Source organism: Malus sylvestris, chromosome 7 (assembly GCF_916048215.2).
Source record: "Malus sylvestris chromosome 7, drMalSylv7.2, whole genome shotgun sequence".
Classification (NCBI taxonomy): domain Eukaryota; kingdom Viridiplantae; phylum Streptophyta; class Magnoliopsida; order Rosales; family Rosaceae; genus Malus; species Malus sylvestris.
In genome coordinates, this window is record NC_062266.1 from 4,605,402 (window position 1) to 4,630,915 (window position 25,514).

At 36.1% G+C, this 25,514-nt stretch overlaps 2 protein-coding genes across 3 annotated transcripts; one reads left to right on the plus strand and one right to left on the minus strand.

The window, feature by feature from the left end:
* The first annotated feature begins 2,183 nt into the window (after window positions 1-2,183).
* Window positions 2,184-9,379, plus strand: LOC126628147 (inactive protein kinase SELMODRAFT_444075-like). Its single transcript, XM_050297735.1, has 9 exons — window positions 2,184-2,358; window positions 2,557-2,699; window positions 2,875-2,972; window positions 5,915-6,126; window positions 6,294-7,004; window positions 7,127-7,275; window positions 7,497-7,721; window positions 7,883-8,032; window positions 9,122-9,379. Exons 1-9 carry the CDS (start codon window positions 2,184-2,186, stop codon window positions 9,374-9,376), a joined length of 2,118 nt encoding a protein of 705 aa, XP_050153692.1. The 3' UTR covers window positions 9,377-9,379.
* Window positions 9,380-10,844: 1,465 nt separating this feature from the next.
* On the minus strand, window positions 10,845-15,650 carry LOC126629700 (transcription factor GAMYB-like). 2 transcript variants are annotated; one of them, XM_050299802.1, is made up of 5 exons: window positions 15,373-15,650; window positions 14,938-15,142; window positions 13,819-14,241; window positions 11,647-12,646; window positions 10,845-11,464 (listed from the first exon to the last, which is right to left on the minus strand). In XM_050299802.1, exons 3-5 carry the CDS (start codon window positions 14,176-14,178, stop codon window positions 11,196-11,198), a joined length of 1,629 nt encoding a protein of 542 aa, XP_050155759.1. In that variant the 5' UTR covers window positions 14,179-14,241; window positions 14,938-15,142; window positions 15,373-15,650; the 3' UTR covers window positions 10,845-11,195. The 2 variants fall into 2 exon arrangements, with proteins under 2 accessions (XP_050155759.1, XP_050155758.1); XM_050299801.1 differs by having other exon boundaries at window positions 14,938-15,650.
* Between the last annotated feature and the right edge of the window lie 9,864 nt (window positions 15,651-25,514).

A 25,514-nucleotide genomic window follows, 5' to 3' on the forward strand; every position in this document is an offset into this window, starting at 1 on the left:
TCTTTCTTCTTCTTCCTCCTTCTTCCTTCTTCTTATTTTTCTTCTTCTTCCTCAGACTACAACTTTTGTTTTTCTTCCTCCTTCTTCTCCTTCTTCCTTCCCCTTCTTCCTCCTCCTTCCTTCCTCCTTCTTCTTCTTCTTCTTCTTCCTCAAAAAAAAAAAAAAATTCATCTTCCCCCAGATTCGGAGGAAGAAGAAGAAGAACGAAGAAGGGGAAGGAAGAAGGAGGAAGGAGGAAGGAAGAAGGAGAAGAAGGAGGAAGAAAAAAAAAAAAAAACTGAATCTGGGCAGATTCGGAGGAAGAAGAAGAAGAAGAAGAAGAAAGAAGAAAAAAAAAAGAAAAAACTGAATCTGGGTAGATTCGGAGGAAGAAGAAGAAGAAGGAAGAAGGAGGAAAGAGAAGGAAGAAGAAGAAGAAAAAAAAAAAAACGTGGATGACACGTGGCGCCCAGTCAGTGCATCACGTCACAGTTAACGGAAAACTTAACCATTTGACTAACGGATGTATGAGACTGTCCCAAAATTTACACTTTAGGTATGAATCTGAGACGAAAAAAACTTGATGTACTAAATGTTGAAAACCACGAAACATGAGGGTAGTAAACAGTCTTTTACCCTTTATTTTATTTATTATTTTCCTAAATATGCTTATGATTGGCCGGTAGAAAAAACATCTTTTTTTATATTTATTATTTTCCTAAATATGCTTATGATTGGCCGGTGGAAAAAACATCTTTTATTATATTTTTAATGTTATATTATTCTTTTTTTTAAGTCTTTTCCTTATATTTTCCTAAATATGCTTATGATTGGCCGGTAGAAAAAAACATCTTTTATTATATTTTTTTAATGTTATATTATTCTTTTTTTAAGTCTTTATATTTATCCTTATATCTCTTTTTCTCCTTAATATATATATATATATATATATATATATATAGGCATTTACTTAAGTAGATGCTTGAATATTGATTAATTTGATTGCTTGATTAAACTTGGTCATGTGAGTTATACTTGTTTATACTTTGTGCACTTTTGACTAACAATGAATATTTATTTTACAAAGTATTATAATATATACATATATATATATATAGTATAAAAATTAAGTCTCATGAGAGTTCGTCTCACGCCTTACGGTTTTTGCCTAGACAGGATTATCCATCAAACGCCTCGCTCGCGTTCTCCTTTTAAAACATTGCAAAACCATAACAAAAGTAATAATGAGCTGTGACAAAACAGTCAACTACCCCCTAACAAATGTCGAGTACAATGTGCAGTCTTACGTTCTTGGTGATAAAACCCACCCAGGTTGCTGTAAAGATCAAACAGAAGAAAATCCTAATAAAAAATTTGACTATTTTGACAAACTAGTGCTAGATATTAGTAAACAATCACCCATTTTAATCTATCTCCTAAAACACTTTAAATATCCTGCAAAAACAGCTAAAAATAAGCAGCTGTTTTAAGTATTTTATTACCAAATAAACACAGTTTAAATTTATATAAACAAATGAGTTACCTACAGGAACAAACTTCATAGACTTCCTAGTTATTATCAATGATTCCCAACTGTTCTGGTTTGAGGACAGCAATTAAATTACAGTTCATGCATCATAATCAAGCTTAGCATTGGTATTAACAACGTAGTAAACAAATGCTAATTAAATACTCTCCCTAGTCTCCACAACTTGAAGAACAAACACCCCCTGCAGGTCCCATCTTCGGATATCCGAATATGCTCGAACTAACTCTCCGAGGCCGCTGATTGGATTCACCACTACTATATTTTCTTCTCGAATTCATTTCCGACGTTCTAGTTCTATTGAATCATCGGCAAAATGTCACTGATAAAAGAATCCTCTTTCATCATATTCTCTCAGTAAAATACTCTCATTTTCCTAGCAACTGCTATGTTAACAGTTGCAACTCTTAATCATCAAGCAAACATATTTGTGTTAGTTTCTTTCCCGCTATAAATATATTTACACACACACACACATATATATACATATTACACATAATGTACATAGGAGAAGTCTACATGCAACATAAAACTAAGCATTAATTTGGGAACCAGTTCAGCATACGTATATTACTTTCACTTTGTCAATCTTCTCTTCTGTACTGCATCGTTGTTTTGAAAATTTAGGAGAACTACTTCGAGTTTCAGAAAAAACTTTATGGCAGCGGAAGTTCAGAAAGTAGTGGTGATCCAGGATGCATCCAAAGACATTGTTAGTTCGAGCTCAATCAAACGGGTCCTGCAAAGCTTATCCCTTAAGCCTGGGGATGAACTTATACTTCTTTCGGTTCTTCACCAGGTTAATAATCCTAGTACGTTCGCTGGGAGACTGTGTAAGAATTTTTGCTTTTGTTTTCCTAATAGAACGAAGAAAATAAAGTCCGAAAGTATGATAAACAAAATCACCAATTAATATGATGAAAAAAAAATGTTAGTTCTATTCTATGATTCTATCACACAGAACAGGTTTTGCTAACTTTTTTATTTCCCCCAATACCCCATTTTCCCACCTTCTCTGTCCTCTTTCTCAGTGGGATACAGAACCAAGATAGACTCGAGTTCATTTATTGGAACCAACCAGAAAGTCATAGAAGAAGAGCTTGTGAGGAAAACAGAGGAGTATCGTAGCAAAGAGGAGATCACTATGATTTCTACGATGTGTAAAAAAGTGAAGGTCAGATAAGACTTCCGGCCACTATTTCTTACAACGTGGAGATCACCTGCTGTTTGTTAAAGATTTATAGATCACCTATACTATCTATCAGACCAATATTGCATCTTCCACTCGGAAATTTTTTTCAACCTCATTTTTTAATCAAATGGATCACTGTTTGGATGACATTTCTCAGGTTGAGTTCAACACGAAGGTGGTTGCTGGTCCCTCTCAGAAGATGGTTGCTGCAGAGGCCACGATAAGATTGGGAGCAACATGGGTGATTCTCGATAGGTCAGTCATTAATAGACTTGGAGAATTTGAAATTGTTCTGCTTCATGCCGTACTCATCCAACCTTGTTTCACAAGTGCACCCTTCATTTTGCATAATAAATAAAAACAGACAATAAATTGTTAATAAGCTAAGTATCCGAAATATCAAAAGCTTATGTATCGAATTGAATTGATGAATTCGTGTTGTCAAATAGTCAATCATTCGAATGATTGACGCTTTGTTAATAGTTATGGTTTCAAATTCAAGAGAACACTATTTGTGACCAAGTGGACAACAAGCCAAAATACCTTTCGGCTAATAAAATAGAATAAGGAAAAGTATACCGGAAAAACATAGCTTTATTGATTGATTTAAACAGAAACAAAACAAAGAGGTCTTTATATAGAGAAAGACCAAAGCAAACCCTAGACTAAAACCCTAAACCAAATCCTAAACAAACTCAAATACTTAATGGGCAAGTAACTAATCCTTGGCCCGCAAGATAACAACCTAGATTCCAAACTAAATTCCAACACCCCCCGTCAAACTCATGGCGGAACACAGTCATGAGTTTGCAAGGTAGATGTGGATACAAGACTCCAAATTCTAGTGCCAATGCCGATGCGAAAAACACAACCATGCTAATGCCGATGCCAACTTCAAAACACAACCATGTCAATGCCGATGCCAACTTCAAACTACCATGTCAATGCCGATGCCAACTTCAAACTACCATGTCCAATCATCCTTCCTAGATTCAGATTTTGAATCAATTCCAATATGCAAAACAGCAGTTGCTCCTCCTTTCTGTGGAAGTTCATGTTGCTGAGACAACTTAGGACATTGGGATTTCCAATGCCCTTTCCCTTTACAATAAGAACACTCATCCATAGCAACCCTACGAGACCTTGCTGCAGCAAATGCTGAAGTATTTGACGACGATGAAGAGAGCCTATGCGACTGCACACGAACCTCTTCTGCTTGTAACTCATTAAGAACAGAATCAACAGATGGAAGAGGAGTTCGATGAAGGATGGAGCTACGGAGCGTCTCGAACTCATCCCGAAGAGGCATTAGAAACTGAATAAGACGTTGTTCTTCTCTATATTTACAATAGAGCTTGACAATGCCGAGTTCTTTAGGCTCAGTCAATGCAAGTTGATCCCAAAGATTGGTCAGTTCATTGTAAAACACTTGAATACTCTTATCACCTTGCTGGATTGTATGAATCTCCATTTCCAATTGATACCTCTTAGCAAAATTGGCCTTGGTATACAACTTTGCCAAGTGATCCCAAACTTCCTTAGACGTTGAGAACTTAGCCAATTGCATTCCAATAGCCAAATCAACAGAATTATTAATCCAAGTAATAATCTTTGAATTATTCATCTCCCATGCAGCAAACAATTCAACATATTTTTCATCCTTGGGGTTATTCGGAATGGAAACCATTCTAGAAACATAGCCCCACAGTCCTTTTCCAATCAAAAAATTCTTCATCACATACGCCCAATACACATAATTATTTCCATTCAATTTCACACCAATAGCTTGTAAGGAATCGTCCTTTGCAGATGCCATGACAATACTGAGGAACAAGAAACACGATACCTGGTGAAGATGCAGATCACAGGTGCAGATGCGACTGATGCAAACTGATGCAGATGCAAAGATGCAGATTGATGCAGACTGAAGCGGTGCGGCAGATGGTGGGTGCGGTGTGGCGGTGGTCCAGTTGGCTGCGATAATTGCAGCGATCTGAGCAGATGCAAATTCAAGTCGACGCAGCAGGTTGTAGTCGGACGTGTCCAGTGGGGCAGGGTGATCAGGTGCTGGTGATGCGGTCCAAATGCAGATGCAAATATCAACAGACTGATGCAGATGCAGACTGATGCAACAATCAAAGTACGAGCGACTGATGCGGAATCAAAGTGGCTGTGTTGTTGGGCTAATTCTGGCAGACAGCATGGTGGTGGTTCCCGAGATACCGACCTTGCTCTTGATACCAAGTAGAAAAGTATACCGGAAAAACATAGCTTTATTGATTGATTTAAACAGAAACAAAACAAAGAGGTCTTTATATAGAGAAAGACCAAAGCAAACCCTAGACTAAAACCCTAAACCAAATCCTAAACAAACTCAAATACTTAATGGGCAAGTAACTAATCCTTGGCCCGCAAGATAACAACCTAGATTCTAAACTAAATTCCAACAGCTTTTACAAAGGCAAAGAATATGTGGCCTTTTGTTTATATTAAGGCATTTGGTTATGCCTTTAGAAAAGAGAGAGGGGGAGCGGCAGATGAGAGAAACCAGGGAGAGCATTCGGCTCTCCCATTTGAATATGAGCTGCTCCTTCCCACCATTTATAATAATCCCATTTTGTTAGTAATCACTCAATCAAAGATGTTGGTGCTACTTGTGTAGCTTTTGGGAGAGAAGGATTTTGATATGTGTTTCTTCTTCTCCATTTGTTTCTTAGTTTGAGTGAGAGCTATTGATTGTATGTGGGATTTGAGTTTGAGAGTTAAAACTCTATTTGTAATCTCCTTTTGATATTAGTGGAATTTCCTCTCCGTCTCGGAACTGGACGTAGGCTTACGCCGAACCAGTATAAATCCTTGTGCTTTGAATTATTTGTCTTGTCAGATTTTGCCGTTGTAACTTATTGGTTTCATATTTGATGCTTCCGCACAACACATAGTTATGGTGCAGTCTGAAATCTGAATTCTGAAGCCATAATATTGTTAATTAAATTGTGTATTTTCAAGCTAAATGGTGTGAAAAATCATTATACTACCGATGAAGCTTCGTACTTCCTGCTTCAAACTATTAAATTTCCGAAACATGTTAAGTTAAATTATATTTGTAATTGAAACAAACTGCGATTTGGAAACAATAAAATGTAAGAGGACATAGAGACACCAACCTTCGAAAGCTTGTTTCTGATCTGATGATGCAGGCAGATGAAGAAAGACAAGCAATTCTTCATGGAGAAGTTGCCATGTGGCATATCAAGGATGAAGCGTAACAATTCTGTTGAACAATTGCGAGGGCCAAAAGAAATTGGGGGGATCATCAACAAACCAGTCACCAAAAAACGCAGTAAAAGCTCCCATGTAAGATATGATGAAATGATACCGGGAAGCCCAGAGGAAGAACCTTCTCCTAAAAGTAAGAAATCTAATCACAGCTCGTATGATCTGGGACTCGGAGCACCAAGTTCATGGACTAAATTTACAATCAAAAGGGATTTTTCACTATATTATCACACATAACTCCACATTTCTTATGGTCGGTACCAAATGCAAGAACTTGACTAAGAGTACATTTTGTTTCAGAATCTCCAAGTCCTCGTACGAGCAGTTTTGGAAAAGAACAAGATGGTCGTGGACACTCAAGGTCTAACTATAGAAAATCTACATCATCAAGTGATCTGCAGCTAGCAAGTAGAGTGTCAAGTTCAACTCTGGGGAATACTGACCTATATAATCCTGGCTTTGCCTGTAATTATGGTGAGGAAGAAAGCGCGACCAATGCTGAAAGAGGGAAAGCAGGAGAGCAGTCCTCATTTCCAATTCCAGAGATTCAAGCAAGCGATCAAAAGGAAACACATAATGGTGGGAGTCCCAATGAACAGAAACAGCGTAGCTACAAGGACGATTGGATAGGAGAATGTCGAACAGATGAAGAATTCAAAAATTCAGTATGCACAGATTGCAAGAATAAACGGCCAATGATTGGATGGAAGAGAGACTTTACCTATGCAGATCTTGTAGCTGCTACGGATGGATTTTCAGACAAGAACTACTTGTCTGAAGGCGGATTTGGTTCCGTCTACAGAGGAGAACTTAATGGGCTGAAGATTGCTGTTAAGCAACATAAGAATGCAAGCTGCCAAGGAGAAAAAGAATTTGAGTCTGAAGTTCATGTACTCAGCAAGGCAAGACATGAGAATTTGGTAATGCTGTTAGGATCATGCTCAGAAGGAAGCAAGAGGCTGCTTGTTTACGAATATGTTTGCAATGGTTCATTGGATAAACATCTGTCGGGTAAGTTGTGAACAAGCCTAGAAGAACCCGTAATTTGGAAAAATCAAGTGTTTTCCTAAATATTTCAGGATTGAGAGGTCCAACCCTAAACGCTGCATAACATTTTTTCTAAATTCATGCAGAACACAGAAAAAGACCTCTCAGTTGGGATAAGAAGATAAAAATTGCTACTGGAGCTGCAAAAGGCCTACTATACCTGCATCAAAACAACATCATCCATAGAGATGTGAGACCAAACAACATCCTCGTGACACACGATTATGAATCACTGGTAAGTTTACTAAACCCAATATGTCTGCTATTAATATCAGCTTTATGATCCTATAACATCACTGTTATTATGTGACTCGAATCCAACAAATGAAAAATCAAGCGTTCTTCTTGCCGCAATTACTAGACTGGATAACCAATTTTCCAATACTCTTAAGTTAAACCTTATGGTTTAACCATAGTACCACATTCATGCTTCATCTAACATGTTCTATGCATCAGCTAGGAGATTTTGGTCTTGCGAGAACTCAACACGAAGACTCAGATCGGTCATCAGATACAACAAGAGTTGTCGGAACTCTGGGATATTTGGCCCCAGAATATGCGGAAAATGGGAAAGTGTCAACTAAGACAGATGTTTATGCTTTCGGGGTCATTCTATTACAACTTATCACAGGACTGAGGCCTACTGACAAGAAGCTTGAAGGAAAAAGTCTTGTGGGATGGGTAAGAGCTTCCATACCATAAATAATTCTAAAAATTGTTGCACCAGGAAACATTAATTACTAAAGACAAACTGATTACTAAGAAAAGGAGCAGCCTTCTAGTATGTCACTTCACATTCCATTCATTATTTTGAACTAACAAGTCTATAACTTTCTTGCCAGGCAAGACCACTGTTAAAAGAAAGGAACTACCCAGATTTAATCGATCCGAGGAATGTTGATTGCCATGATGTTCACCAGCTCTATTGGATGGTTCGGGTAGCCGAAAAATGTCTCAGCAGGGATCCACACAAGAGATTACCTATGGATAGTGTAAGTCCACCTGATACTAGACTCTGATATTCTGTATGTCTGCATAATCTAGTCCTTCAACACAACAACTGCAACATAAAGCTTCAAACTAGGACACAAGTTGGGTGCATATAGATGAATATGGAACAAGAATGAAGATAAGTATCAAATAATAGATACCAACTGCAACATGACGCATAAAAAATAAGTGAGACCAAATATGAAAAAAAGAGAGGTAATGTTAGACATGCAAAACTGATTACATTGATGATTACATGTCTTCCCACATACAATGCAGGACCCACCCCTATTAAAAGGTGGTAAGACTATAGTTAATTTGTGTATCAAAGTAACATTTTATACAAGAAAATAGTAACCCATCAATTGATATTCAAACTCTGGAGCATTTCTCTTTGTGACTATGATCTCGTTTGGTATCCAAGATTGAATTTGAATGAATATACCACGAAAGTAAGGTATGTGTAGAAATACTATTCCTTAAACAAGGGGATGACTTAACCCACGTGTGGTAGGAATTTAAAATATAATTATGAATGAGTTGACCTATAATGCAAGGAAACATAAATTAAGGAGAAGAATCTAGAGATGATGATTCTTCTCTAACAATACATTTCAAGGAAGAAGTGAAGCAGATAATGTTTTATCGCAGTGACCAAAAACAATAATGCCTATGCACCTTGGGCGGGTTAGACCCCCCCTCCCTCTAACATTTAATAATTTAACACACAAACACTATTGATTGTTGAAAAAGAAAAAGAAGTGAAAAATTATGTCCAACTAAAAAGTATAAGATGGATTACTCGTGAATAAAACTATAGCAGTACTATCCATCCCAAAATGGTAGGATTAGAAGAGATGACTTCCTTCATGTCTAATCCTCTTCAAATCTCGTCCAAATGAAAAAAATAATTCACTTCTACATTCAATATGCTTTGAAATTTGACACCGAACAGACCTGCAGTACTCTAATTTGCTCATCAATCATATCAATTCTGCACATTATTTATGTAACTTTTAAAGTTAATAAGAAGCTACGTGGAGCAAACGTAATCTGATGGTTTTTGGTTTTTGTTTCTGATACAATGGCAGGTGGTGAATGCTTTGAATTACTTGAACGATGCCAACATTTGTAGCATTGGAGACTTTTCACCAGCACAATCTGAGTCAGCGGGAAGCATTCCGGGATCTTCTGAATCGCATGCTACTGATTATATTAGCATAGAAATTACTCCCACCATAGACTACATGCAACATCCCACCTCTACTATTTCTTCAGAAACAGAAGGGTCTAGCTCTTTCACTGTCTCTGTGAATTCCCCCTCGGGTACTAGTTCTGAGTACTGAAGACGAGAGATACAATGTCAGAATAATAAGAATGGTGAGTACTTCTTTACAGGGGATGATTTCCACACACGTCTTTTCTCGTTGTGCGCACTTCTATCTCATAATTATCTTTTATATAATTGAGAGATTTCTGCGTGCATGTGGAGAAAACGAGTGTGCGGAAACGTCCCACGCACATCTTTTTGAACTTTTTATTTTATAACAAGAGTGGTGGAGTACTTTTAAGGATGAGATTACCAATCTCCAGATGATGAAAGTTAATCGAGCATTTTGGGTTGTACTAGGACCTCTCCACTGCAAAGGCTGGAACGTTCTAATTTTGTATGATTATTTTAAGTTTGACATTTGATATGCATATTTATTTTGCCATGACATTTGATCTTTTTAATTCAAACCATATATAACTTTTTATCCAAAATAATCTCTGAAATTGGTCTAACTATTTACCTTGATCTCTGAGATTTGAAATTGGTAGAAGTAGTCTTGAGTTTGTCTACCATTTATCATTTTGGTCATTCCATGAAAAACTCTGTTAAATAAGACCAAAATAATAAAAATACACTCAATTTAGTAAACAATTGGCCAAAATGATATGACAAAAAATTGAGTGTTTTTGTCATGTTATCCTTATTTAACGGAGTTTTTTCATAGAATGACTAAAATAATTGATGATGGATATATTCAAGTACCATTTCTATCGATTTTAAATATCAGGGGACAGAGTGAAGAGTTACACTAATCTCATGGACTATTTTGACTAAAAACCATTTTCTTTTGATAGGGTTACGGTCATAGAAACAAAATGGAGAATTAATTTTGGGGAGTGATTACACCTCTATCCTCTTTTTACACATCTTTATTTTATTTTTATCATCAAACTAGGTTTCGTCCACACGATATTTTTTTTTTTGAACAAATGATCTTATTTACATTAAGGGTGAGGGGGTGGGCTTAGCCTCACAATGGGCTAACAATAATGTAGTTTAAATTCATTTTTTGCGAGAATCGAATCTAAGACCTCTCAAGTAAGGGAAATACCACTCACTTTTTACTTTTTGTATTAGAGATAAGATGACATTATATGAAGGAAATGAGCGATGAAGAAGGGTTATGGGAGGGGAGAAAATAAGGATAAATGATGAAAGCAAAATTTTGAAAATGAAACCAACCTAAATTTTTTATTTTTTTTATTTTTTATTTTTTTGAGGGAGAAACCAACCAACCTAAATTAGTTTTTGGGTTTTTATTTGTCGTTGTACATTTTTTGTACCTCTCTCCCACCATCTTTCATCGACTATTTTTCAAACCTCCTTTCCCCTCATAGTTTTAACTTGCTTCACATCAAAGCTCTCGACCCTCCCCCCAGTACAACTAACAATTTACCCCAATAAATTCATCGTTTCAAATTTTATCAATGAGGGGGAAAACGAAAAAGAGCAACGGAAGAAGGGAAAGCGTAGACAGAATATACCAATTCAAACGCAAATAAATTAAAACAACTAAGCAGGTTCCATCGTATGAGAACGGTTCCATGTTCGAAAATGCATAGTTATTCTGCAATCATAGCAAAAGCCTGCAAGCAAATTGTACCTCATATGGTTCTGTTTAGGCATACATGCTTTGCATTGCAAGGTTTGAAAAGAAACCGAATGAAAACCACAAACAAAAACATAACCACGACTCATGAAAAGCACATCCCGCAAGTCTCAATTGCAAGTGACCTTTTCTCAGACGGGGACTCACTTCCCCCACAGTTAACAAGTCATCAGCATGAATTCGGTGACAAGTTTCAGGTTCATACAATTGACAGAGCGGTTTCTTAAGGATGCTGAGCCGATATTTGACAGACGGGAAGCATGGTGTTCCATGGACACCCTTGATTTGATGTAGGACTACCAGAAGCCAGGTGCTTGCATTCCGCCGCTATATCATCACCCAGCAGTGATGCAATACTTTCATGCATGCTGTTACCAAACCATTCTGAAGCAAGTATAGCATCAGGACGAGTATAATCCAACTGAAGTGCGGTTTCTCTTTCGGTATCTGGGGTCCAAGCTTGGTCTACCAGTTCTGATTCCACATTGCACCCTGGCAGAATAGTCAAACAACATAAGTCATAAGAACAGGCAGGACAGGACATATTCTGCACATAGATATGGACTTATCCAACTGCTAATACAAAAAATGTTGCAATAGGAATATCAAGAATCAATTTACAATGTTACTGTCAACCTCGTTCGTCTCCAGGTCTCATAGATTAAGATACTCACCAGTAAAGGTCTCAGCAGGCGGCGGTTCATCTAATGAACTTCCACTGGCACTGATAGGTGTACACTCATTGAACAGCGAAGTGGCAGAATGACCCAGTGGAGAAATCGGATCTCGATATTCTTCCCATTCTGTCTCGCAAATGTTCAAATTGGAACTTTCAGCCACATCGCCAGGAGTAACACTGGATGAATTTGAACTCTTCTCAGATGAATGATTATTCGCACTACTGAGAGTCTTTGCCTCATGGAGTAAAGCATCTAGCAGGCCGCTATTATGTGGTGAAGTGCAATCAGACTCAAACGTACCAACCGGTGGGGGCGATTGGATAAAAGCATCAACTGATTCAAGTAAGGGGGGCGGAGGAGAAGTGCTCCAGCTACCTAAATCAGTTTCTGGATATTGGAGTGAAGGGAGCTCCGGCTTCACAGCCCCGGTTGTGGGCTTAGAAGCAGAAGAATTGCCATTTGAAAGGGAATGGCTACCCTGAATTACACCAAAAGACAGTGGAATGATAGGATCAGGATCATGAGGAAAAGGAAACCCGACTGTTCGAGCAATTTTATCACAAGTATCATTTTGGAATTGATCAAACCGGGGGAAACCATTTTTGAAACTGCCACCAGAAGTAGAGAATAAAGCTGTTGATTCTCGAAGACGCTTTTGGCGATGCATTGTTGGTGCCATAAAACCACAATATGGAGAAGAACCAAGGCCTTTCATCAGCATTCCACCAGGAGAAATATCAGGAAGTTCAGGAACATAAGGTAAGACACAGTTGTTTCCTTTTAAACTGTCAAATACAACATCAGGTATCTCAAAACTGTTAGCTTGCATAGAATCATTATGTGCTCCATCCGCACCACTGGACTGGCCTTGTTGACTCTCCTGCAATGCTTGCAAACACACCTCAGGAGGATAAAGTGGTAAGCCAGCCCTCTGGCGCCGCTTAATTCTGGTATTCCAGTAGTTTTTTATCTCATTATCCGTACGTCCAGGCAACTAAGGAGTGCAGAAAAGACAGTTAATCATATCCAATAAACAAAGGAAAACACTTTGAGAAGAATAATACGAAAATTAAGATTCTAATCAAGCTGACAATAAATGATAATTTATTTTATTTTCAATTTGAAACTAATAAGAGAAAAAACCATTGAAGGAACCCAATATAAAAATTTTAAAAATAGTAAAAAGTAGTACCAGTCTGTGAAGAACATTTAGTTGAGATATGTTAATATGGTGCATCCGCTACAACATGCATTTTGTGCAACAATGAACTTTATCTTGCTATAATAATCTCCTAACATACACACTTTAATAATCTCCATTTTTTTATCTAAAAAACAATACCATATATTATGAAATTATATTTGACCCTTTTAGGGATGCAAAATATCTTAGGATTAATACGGGTCTTCATCTAGCCAAAGTATCGTGCAAAATTGTACATTTCCGTTACCGCATTCAGTCAAGATTTTAGTTTCCATAAAATTTGCAAAACATAGACTATAAAATCTAGGAAGGATATTTAACATATGTATCACCCTAAAAACTTTTCTCTGATCTCTCAAATGCTCAACACACAATAAATCTGATAGATATCACATCCAAGTTCTCATTCACATCCATCTAAGAAGTTGTGGAGGAACAAAAGCTACAAGATTTCAATACGGTTTCAACCAATTGAGAATCAATGTTACTTAGAAGCTGTATCAAACTAGGGTACTGTTACTGTTATCTTTTATGATTTTACTATCTTTTAAATTAAGGGAAGACTTTGGATCACTGTGTAGAGTTATCTTTTAGGATTTTATTAAATTGATCTTAATAGATAAATCATAATAGGCACAAGTTCTTTAATTGTGGTAGTGCAAAATATGTGCAGCAGTCAACGAGTTTTAATTTTGTGTTCTAGAAGCTGAACATATATAATGACAACATTGGCACGTAATTAGGAAGTCTGAAGGAAAGAATAAAGGATAATTGAAGAAACTATCAATGTTTGTTCCATGCAAAAGAAGCATCCTACTACACAAAACCAAAAGTTGCAGCTAAAGCTTTGAAAGAAAATCCCAAAAGAATGAACCATATAAAATTCAAGTTTGAGGCAATACAAGGAAATAGAGCTTGGTATGAACCATATAGAAACAGACAAAAATAAACCATGTACTTACGTGTGCTGCCATGCGTGCCCATTTGTTCCCCATCTTGGCATGGAGTTCAACAATCAGACGTTCTTCATCAGGGGTAAATGCCCCTTTCTTCAGGTTCGGCCTTAGGTGATTTGCCCATCGCAGTCTGCAGCTTTTGCCACAACGGAACAGGCCTGAGTGCTTCTGAACAGCATTCCAGTTTCCTTCCCCATGCCTATTAACATACTCCACCAAAATTGTGTCTTCAGCCGAGGTCCATGGCCCTTTCTTTAGAACAATTCCACCATTTCCACTCCCTCCATTACTCTCATCCATCAACGGAGAATCAATCTGATCCTTGTACAGCATTCCATCTTCACTCTCATTTGTTGTCCGACTCATCTCTTGATTTGTGATCAAAACTCCTACCAAGAGCCAAGACCATGCAAAGAGTAGGCTGACAACCTGGAATAAGTAGAGAGACAAATACAATATTAAACACAACCGCAGCGCCAATTGTTATACATGCACTCCAGCTTCGTGCACAAAGTATTTATTTATGGAACAAAACAAAGAAAAAAAAACAAATAGCCAATGGTTTAAACGAAAATTTGATCCATGTCATAAATACAAACGACCCCCGAAACTCAACAGCACACAAATATAAAATAAATAGATAAACTTTAATCCATAAACAGAAAGAAAACAATAAGGAAAATCATAAAAGCAGTTCCTGATAGGCAATATGGAACAAAGGAGTAAAGATGGGCATAACATATACATGTAGCATTATTTCAACACTACTTATGAGTAATTAACACCAAGATGCAAATTAATGATATGTTCTAAAATGCAGATCTTCAAAACCCACAAAAGGATAAGCAGTGAGTTATATTCAAAGGTCGAATTAAATCCTTTTTACCCCATTCAGAAGCAAAAAAATAAAAAACAAGGAAAGTGGAGACAAACCCATATCCAAATCATAATGACTTTGTTGATTAGAACCACCCATATCCAAATCATAATGACTTTGTTGATTAGAACCAAGACTATATATGGCAACCACATTTATTACCATATGGATGATAAATACTGAAACCCTCAGCTGAATTAATTGGAATTTATACACAAACCCAATCACGCCGAAAACTCGTCGCATACCTGAATTAGAGGGAATATAGAGCCAGATGCAAATTTATCCAACAATTGAAGCTGCGAAATCAACCAAAATCCAAAGACAAGTCCTTTTGCGCGCAATTGAAATCCCCGGAATCGGAAACGGAAATTGAAAAAGAAATCGAAATCGGGAACTCAAAAGTAGTGACGAAATGAGCTAAGAGCTGAGAAAATCGTGCCAACGGAGCACCTGAAATCGACGAAAAAGGTCAGAATTCAGACGAAATAAGCTCAGAAAGTGAGAAATTGAAGAAATGGAAGGCTAATTTGTGCTGGAATCGCAATTCCAAGAGCTCCGGCGTCTACCCAAATGCGAATTGCGTGGAATCGAATTGTGGGTTTGTAAATTTACAGATCCGGAAAACGGAAACCCTAGGTGAAGAAAACGAAAGCAGAGATCGAGACGAGTGGGATTCTAACCGCAGTTTTTGAAAGAGGAGAGAGAGGATTCGAGCGTAGAGAGAGCAACGCATCTGCGAACTGAGACGGAGATCCGAACACAGACATTTACACACACCCACACCCAATACACAGAAGAGAGAGAGAGAGAGGGATGAAGAGAGAGAAATGAAAGCGGAGTAATGTGAAATTGCGTATATAAAATTTGGGGATTTGAGAAGCGAAATGGCAGGAGCAGAGCGATGTTAGGCTGGCTCTGGAATCCCTACCACCTCACTCTCTATCTCTCAACTCTCTCTCTTCACCCTTTTTCTTTTCCTTTACTTTTTCTATTTTTCTTCCTCAAATTTTATTTTATTTTAAATAAAATAATAATTAAAATATATTTTTTGGGTAACAAATAATAATATCTATGTTTAATTAATTCCTCTCTCTTTTTGGTCGAGGCTCGAGCATTGACTAATTAAGATGACAAGAGTGATGCTATTTTCAATCACTATCTTATCCCCCTATCCATTTTTTAATTTTTGTTTTGGTCAAGGGATAAAATTTTATTAAAGTATAATGAAACCCTTATATCTCAGTAAGAATATTAAACAAAAACTCAAGACTCAAAACATCTCAATGGAAAACACTCCCACACGAGGTAAATATGAAGCAACAACATAAGCAGCGGAATTTCTACTTTGTTTGAAGAAATTTTTAGTTGTGATGGGAACACAAGTGGTACACCACATATTTTAATAGAATTGGTGGGAAATTTTATTTTTTAAGTTATTAACTTTTTAGCACACATATCCCATCATTTGTATAATGACACGTGGTGTACCACCTTGTGTACCGATCACACTGAAAAATCTCTTCTATATTTTACATACAGAAACTTCACCTCTCCTAATTGGGATACCAAACATCTAATACCATAAATGAAACACTCTAAACTAGCATCCGTAGAATATTCCTATTGAGCAATCGAATTAGCGATTGAGCATCGGATTCGATCTCCACCCTTGCACAGCCACCCTCTGTACAAACCAAGAACGCTGCATGAACTGCCGCGGCTTCCGATATAGCAGCACAATTAAAGAAGATATCTAATATTTGATAAGACCTTAAAAGATACATAACAATAATATGTTTAGCACGAAAAGGAAACAAGAGTCCCAGAATAACACTGGGTTGTGAAAGAGGTACAATATGCAAAGGAAGAGAATAGACGAAAAACTGGAACGAGAAAGTGCGGATGCCCTTTCCAATTATAGGGTAAGAAGCTTGCAACTTAAGATTATTAGATATTGATGGTAGTATTGTCAAATGAATTAAAATTTTTAAGCAATTTGTTTTATTAACTTCTCGAATTCATTAATTTGTCATCTCTCCTCGGATCTCTTTCTCCAAAGCCCAAGGATCAAGTGATCTGGGGCTTTGAAATTTGATCTAACAGCTAAAAACAAAGAAGTTAGTAAAAACTTTTAAAAATTATAATAATTTTTTGTTGTTGGATTCAAAGGCTCGGATCACTTAATCCCTGACTTTAGAGGGAGAGATCCGAAGAGGATCTCTTTCCATCTCACCCCATTCCGTTAAATTTTCTATCCAAGCTAAGTCAGTGGCGGAGCAAGAATTCTGAATGAGGAGGGGCCTTTCACAAATATGTATATATATATATATATATATATATATGAGTGTAAAAAGTTGAATTTATAACATGTTGACATATGCAATTTGTGTAATCCTCACAAAACTGAAAAAATTCTCTTAAATTCAATACTAAGAAGAAAAAAATGTAAAAACCCAGACAACCAAGTAAGAGGTAGGTTGTGGAAGGCTAAAGAAAATACAAAGAAGTAGAAAAAGAAGGAAAAGGGGGAGAGGTCTGCAAATAAAGAAGGTGGGTTGCTTTAGAAAATTATTGGGTGTATATTACTGTTAGGTGAGAGAATCGAACCAGAAGTGGGGTTGCTTTTTCCATTTAAAATTGCACATCTCTTTTAAAACTCCCCTGCCAAACTTATTGTTTCATTAGACAGCCGAAAAGATTTAAAATCAAAACAGCTTAACGACGTCGTTTGCTTCATCTTCTTCCATGAGGTTCACACGTCAAATGAAGTCAGGATGGGCCAGGGACTACCCTAGTCCCTTGGTGGCTCCGCCCCTGAGCTAAGTTGGGTGCCTCGCACATGGCTTATGTTCAGAGTTCTTTTAGGCATTTCGACACCTTAATGGCCTTACAATAAAATTGCCTTCAACAAAAAAAAAAAATCTTAAAAAGCACAGAAAAGGCTAATCTAGAATACGATAATTTGAGGATTTTTCGTTCCAAAAAGAGGAATGACGGGCACTCTCTTCTCTATGTGTCAAATTGAACTTTAAGCAATTTTTTCTCACTATCTAGTGCCATTGATTTGGAACATGATCAGACAATGGACTACATTTTTGATATAGTAGCAATAAAATGAAAGAAATTGCCATGATGGAACATTTTTTTTTGGACATGATTGGTCACGTTAAATTCTCAAAGCTTGCAATTTACCACAACTCCATGTTAGTGAGTTTAGTGTAATTATTAGTAGTTCACCATAAGCTATTCAAATGAACACGACATGTTTTTTAAATAGCCAAAATTTAAGAATTTGTACTAAAAAGAAGCAAAAGCCTTATAAAAAAGAGGTCAAAAGTCGTAAATAACTTTGGACATAAGTCATGTGCAAGTTGGATGCAAAATTTAACGAAGTTATAATGAGATTACAGATCAATGATTTCGAAAAATTGATATGACAAATCGTTTAAAATTTTAATTCATATGACGACAATTGAAAAATAAAATGTATAACTTCGTAAGACATTTCAAAATATTTCCCTTTTGAAAACTTTGAAACCTAATTTCATCCATTTGTGTCAGCAATTATGTGCATGGAACCAAAAAGCCAAAGAAAAAGAAGGAAACATAACCTAGCATGCATGAATAATTGCTACCCTTGGATTTTTCCAACTGTTTTAATAACTCAGAAAAATAGATGGATGAGATCAACTAGTTCTTGGTATCATGGTATGCGTCCACACGTAGGACGAGAATTTCTCAGGATTTCCCAAACTGAAGCTATATATAAAGTTTGACTTGTAAGGAATATTGATTTTAAACTTGATATAAATCTAATTTTATTAGCCAATGTTAGAAATAGTTCATTTTATTAAAAAACCCAATCCCTTGAGTTTAAGATTATTTTATTATTAATAATTATCTATTCAATGAAAATTTTAAATCTTTTCATAGTTATCTCTTTAATAATTATTTTCTTATTTTAGTTTCACCCCTTTTGTTATGTCTTTTTCTTCTTCATGCTCTAAACCCGATTTATATATTTTATTTTTTAATTTTTATAATCAACCTATATCACAGATTAATTATATTATTTACCTATATGACATATCTTTTTATAACTAATATGTGTCAAAGATTAATGTGCCTTGCTCGTAAGTATATTATGATTTTTCACCTTTTAGTTAGGTTTCATATCTTGCATATAGGTATTATTACCCATTCATGTATATTTGTTCCTTGAGGTAGGTCGTATGTTCATATTAGTGTATTAGCTTTTTGTGAGAAGATAAGTAGATTGAAAACAAACCAATTTTGAAGTATTCAAAATTCAAAAAATGCATGAAATTAGAAGATTTTAATTATCTTTAATATTTTAAAAAATATTTAAAATATAAAAAAAAACTGAGAAAAAGATAAAACTGAGCTTAACCTGATAGCTGCCTTAATTTTTCGAACAAAAATGTTACTCTTACAACTAGTTGTATCATCTCTCTAATAGAGATGAGACTCACATGCATTGACGGGCTCTATCTCTGTTAGAGAGATGATATAAATAATGTCACAAGACTCATAACTAGGTGATAAGTATAACATTACTCTTTTTCGAATCCAGATGTTAATGCCCTCATTAATTTAATCCAACACGTCTCAACTTTTGTTTTTTTTTGTTTTTGCTTTCTGAAAGTGGATTGTGTGAGTCTCTACTCAAGCCCAAGTTGCAAGCAAATGATGCCATATTTGGCAGAATGCATACCTTTCTCATCCATTCCTCTCCTTAATAAAAGATTTTTAGATGAGAAAGCCATATTTCATTCATGATCTATGGCGTATGCATGAATTTAATTATATTTGGCTTTCCACTCAATCTCTACTGTGTTTTTAGTAGTATGTAATGTTTGTGTATCACAACCGGATATATGCTATCTTCAAATATATCTTTTTTCGAGAGTATGTTTGATCTAGGCTATAACCACTAGCCTCTAGATGGGGTCAGACCCTCGGAAGCCACGTCAGCAACTTCGACGGAAAATTTGACAAACTTGACAGCAGGGGTAATGTAAGAGTACATGGTCTAAAATATCCATAATATTTCGATATTTCTATTGAAATTTCCGTATTTTTGGACTACCGATATTTTTTTGGACTACCGATATTTCCGATATTATCGATATTTTAGACCTTACTAAGTCACTCATATATCTTACCATGCAATGTATAAAGTGTAAAATATTGTACTAATTCATTATATATAAATAATTATGGTGTGTTTAAACTTCTTTCATTAATTACTACATATTTTCTACACTCACAATGCTTGCCAGCTCGCTATATAATCAACTTAAATCAGTTATATTTATCATGCAATGCATTTCCTTCCAATTTTTTGTGATAAACTAATAGATAATTGACTAAATAAACATCTTGCAAAGTTTCAATAAAAATTTCCAAGTTTTTTTTACAATTTCCGTGGTTTTTATTCAATTTTTATCGATATCGATAATATCTCGATATTTCCATCGAAATTTCCGTGTTTTTAGACTAACGATATTTCCGATATCATCGATATTTAATACTTTATGTAGGGCAAAAATTTAATTTAATGGGTAAATTGGGACCAAAATGAATTTTATCGGATAAAGTGAGATTTCGAAGATACATTACAATTACTAAGGCCTTAAAAACAAACCCCAAGTAAATACAATATAGGAACAATAAATCGTTTGGTATGCATACGGGACGGGACGAAACGGAATGGGACGAGACATAATGGAGAGGGAGCAAAGATGCCCTCGAATGGAAACAAGGAGGAAGAAGAAGGAGACGAAGATGTTATAATTTTGTGTTCCACATATGTGGAACGAGTCGTTCCAAGAGAATGAGGCGGAACAAAAATTCATCCAAAATTCATCAACTGGAACAACGCGTTCCACCTGTTTTAGGCGCACCAAACGTGGGATGGAACTTCTCGTCCCACGTACCAAAAGGTACCTAAAGGGAAATTACTTGTACACAATTTTTTCATTCTGCACTCTTCCGTTTATTTATGTGCTGCTTCTTTTAATTTATTCAAATTAATGATAAGAATTAAATAAGGGTATGTGGAATGAGAAAAAAAAGCGGGTGAAAATCATTTCTGATCAATAGTATTAGTACTAGAAATTGGTGCCCGCATGTTGCTGCGAGATTGAAATATGTATGAAAAATTATGTTGAAAGATATAAGAGATTGTATCACAAAAGATTAACACTATTTACATTGAAAATGTTAGATGAATTGTCATGTACAAAAAAATTTGATCCACACAGTCCACATGGGTAGTTCATGTTGCCTTGGATTGATAGTATTACATGCTCAAAAGATCATAGAACTTTGTCCTACCTACATGCCAAAAAGATTAGATCGACACATTCTACCTGGGTAGTTTTTGTGGCTTTGGATCGATAGTAATATTTACATACAAAAGATTACGAAACATTATCTTATTTACATGCAAAAAGGATGACAAACTATTTGTTCTATTTACATTAAAAAAGATCATAAAAGTTGTTGACTGGAAGATGGTTTCCGTTGTGAATGCAGGTTTATTGGCTTCATTGAAACTGTGAATCAAGAGACTGAATTTATATTGTATATGAGATCCATGACATCAGATTTATAATGTAAAGAGAATAAGTGTATTATTTACACATGACAATAGCGTAAAGCCAATAAATTGATTTAAGTTTCGAAGCAGCATAATGAGCATTGTTATCTTTAAAATCAACTTGCCGAGAGATAAGCCATTAAAATCAAGTGTGTTGAGGAATTCAGCAGGGGAATTCAGCAGGATACATTATATTAAGATTCTCAAAATTTCCAGAAAATGGGCATAAAGAATCTGAACTTAATTTGACCAGATAACAAATTTATTGCATAATTATTTATCTCCGTTACAATAATATTTTTTTGATGTAACTATAGCTCGCTCTCTCGTAAATATTCAACATTGGCAAAATGGTTTCCAAAATTTGGAGATGAATAAGATGAGTTTGTAAATGAATGAGTACGCCATACTGGTTCTTAGAGAGATGCCAGACTCAAATGTAATATCAATGAGAATAAAGGAACTAAAGGAATACCTACTAAGTTCTATATGCAGGCAGGCTTAACCATATCTAAGCTACTTGGCCATAATTTGTAGTGCCCCACAGGGAACCAAGTGGCATACTCTTTAATTGTGAAATCATGACCTTTAGGGCTGGTTTGGTATTGATGTGTTTTGAAAAAAAACTGCTGTGAGAATAAGCGGCTGTGAAATAAAGCAGCAGAGTGTTTGGTAAACTTTTTTGTAAAAGTGCTTTTGGAAAAAAAAAACAGTCTGATAGTGGGTCTTTTCATTAAAGGAGCACTGTAGCTCCGTGTGCTTTGAAAAAAAGCCAGTTTTCCAAAGCTGCAAATAGCAGCTTCAGCTTTTTCCTTTGATTTCAGCTTATTCTCACAGCAGCTTCCAAAATAAGCTCTTTTTTTTTCAGTTTACCAAACACATAAAACCCTTACAGTTTTTTTTCATGGGTACTTTTTTTTTAAGCACCTCACTCCCAAACTAGGTCTTAGTATGATTATTTCAGCAACAGCACTTCCATATGTGCCACGATATATATAAACCATACTGCAAAAGTTATTTCAAACACACTACTGTGTATATCTGCACAACTAATAGAGCCATTAAAAGATAAAAGCAACTATCTTATTGGATGCTGATTACAAAACCTTGGCATATGTGGCTTTGATTAAAAGGTTAAGTACTTACCAAATGATTCCAGTTGCAAAAATGCATGGAATATCTACAATGTTCCCGATAAATTCAGAATTTTATTCTCTCTCTTCCTCCGTTTTCCCTGCACCCCAAGAATAGAAAAGCGATTTAGTGCCTCGTCATACCCACTAACCTAGCATGCCAAGTACATTTTAGACCATAGAACATAGAAGCAGTAGTCATATAGCATGAAATATAGATATTTTCGGACTAATATCTAAGTTCTTTTTTTTTAATCAAATACAATTTCTTACTCGAATTGCAATATTCCACATATATCTGACAATCTATAAGTCACATTAGAATGATAGCTATCATGCAAACCATTGATAACACATATTTATAGAATTAGTTAGATGTGTGCATTTCAGTGAATGGTATCATATTTGATCTTAGGTGCAAAATTATATTCTACTGGAAGAAGTATACAGTTTGCAATTTTGTTAAAATAAATAAAATAGTTTAATATTGGAACAATGCCTTTAAACCGTGAACATTTAATGTGGAAAAATTGGAAGTTGAAATCAGTGGAAAACGACATAGGATAGAGGACAAAATTCAAACAATGTTGCGATCAAAGTTGGAACTCCGTTTAGAGTTCAACAAACAGATCATTTGAAAATGCACTCACAGATCAACTTCAAAGAAAATATAGTGTCAAATGATTGTGCTAGGAATATAAAAAAGCAAATTTTATAAGGAAAGTGAAAATTTACATGCAGACCAGCAACAGCAAAATCAAACGGAATACGTCGTGAGTTAGTGCAAAAGTGAGAGAGAGGGAGAGAGATGAAAGATGAGTGATTAGTTAAAGCTATAATTTTTTAAGCATGTTCTACAAATTGAATTCTTTAGCTATCACATCAACATGCTTGGAATGAGTAGTATGCATAAACGTGGTTAAAAAACAAACAGATGCAATATCACCAAAATTATCTCCCTGTTATTTTGTATTGTGATAAGATTTATGCTAAACAATGTTTTCACCAAAATTTAATGATAAAAAGACCACAGTAACTAGGGCTGGGTTCGGTTCTTATCGGTTCGGTTTTTTGCCAAAACCGAAACCAAACCGAATTTTCGGTTCGGTTCGGTTCGGCCCAAATTTTTTTCGGTTTTTTTCGGTTCGGTTTTTTTTTCGGTTCGGTTTTTCCGGTTCGGTTTCGGTTTTTTTTCGGTTTTTTTGTTCCCCTCCAAAAAATGCAAAACAACCACTGAGAAGGACAGTAATTGTTTTGCACAGGAAACAGGAATGTGGGACGCCTTGGCAGCTTGGCTGATACATGCCAAATGCCATACAAGATTCCCCGAATGCGAATCATATGCAATATGCTTAAACAAACATCAATTATTTATACAGAGAGAGGATGATAGCATCAATCCTAATCCAGATTCACAGGATTCACAACCTACCAACAAGATATTTAATATTAGGAATGTACACATCAAGTTCTTCGTTTTAATATTAAGACAAATGAGTACAACAAAAATGGAGGTAAAGTAGAGCTGCAAGCAAAACAAGCCGAGGGAAGGGACATATCGAAAAGATCTAATTTCTCCAATAACCCTAATTTCCCCAACAGCCCCAATTCCCCAACAGCCCTAATTTCTCCACATCGACAGACACCCCCCAACATACCCAAAACAAATTGCAGTGCATAACCAACATTTCTCACAAATTAATTAAATCTCAACTAATAGTCTCATAGTGTTCAGAAACGAAATTACCCAACCAAATCCAGCATACCCAAAACAAATTGCAAAAACCATGAAATTGAAAAGCTACAGATCAGAAATGGTGAGAGGAAGTCGTGGGTCGCCCGCGGGTCATGGGTCACGGGGGTGAGAGACTGATAGTGAGATGGCATCGGCGAGATGTGAGACGACAGGTCGCAGATCGCTGGGAAGGAAGAAGACGAAGGAAGAAGACGACAGGTCGCAGGTCGCAGGTCGCCGGGAAGAAGACGACAGGTCGCAGGTCGCTGGGAAGGAAGAAGACGACAGGTCGCATGTCGCAGGTCAGGGGGGTGAGAGACTGATAGAGAGAGACCCAGCGAGAGAGAGAGGAGGCTCGGCTGCGCGAGATGGTTACTGCTACTGGGTTAGGGTTAGACTGGAGGCAGGGAACGAGAGAGAAGAGAAGGGAGGAATGAAAAAAATAAAAGGTGTGGGTGTGTGGTTGCTAGTTGCTAGGGTTAGAAATAGAAAGGGTTTTGACGATTTCTCAAAAAAAGTTTAAAAACTTTTCTGAAATCGGGAGGCATGAGGGTTCGAACCCATGCGCTGCAGCTTTAAAATTTTCCCTGAAACCAACTTGACAACAGGTTATATTTTGTTATGATTGTATGACTGAACTATTTATAATATTGAAACAAATAATTAAATATATATATATCGGTTCGGTTCGGTTTGGTTCGGTTTCCGAACCTCAAAAACCGAAACCGAACTGATCAAATTCGGTTCGATTCGGTTTGACAGTTTCGGTTCGGTTTTTTTTTCGGTTCGGTTTTTTTCGGTCTCGGTCCGGTTTGGTTTTCGGTTTTTTTCGGTTTTCGGTTTTTTGAACCCACCCCTAACAGTAACATGAGAGAAAGAGTTGACTTCTACCCTCAAAATCATAAAATTAGAAAGAGAAAAAACAGGATTTTGATAACATTGTATCTTAAGAAACCCCCAAATTTCGAGGGATAACTGCTTAATGAAATGATCATAGTAAAACTTTCAGTTTATTGGTTCTTCTGCTTTATGTTACAACCATTTGACAATATAGTTGCAATGCAATATGCATCCAAGACCAACCCATCACATTCGAAAAATTGTAAAATCGAAATGTGTGTTGTAAGACAAAAAAATGAGAGAAGAAGAATAACTACTTTTTATTTAACGTCTTTCTTCATTATGATGGCTTTATCATACCATACCATCCTAATTTCTACTCTTATCTTTCAAAAGTTCATTATCCAGAGAAGTCCATCTAAGCTATTCCAACTGATTCCTTCCAATCTCTTGATTTTATGATCTCACTGGAAATCATATAAAGACAAC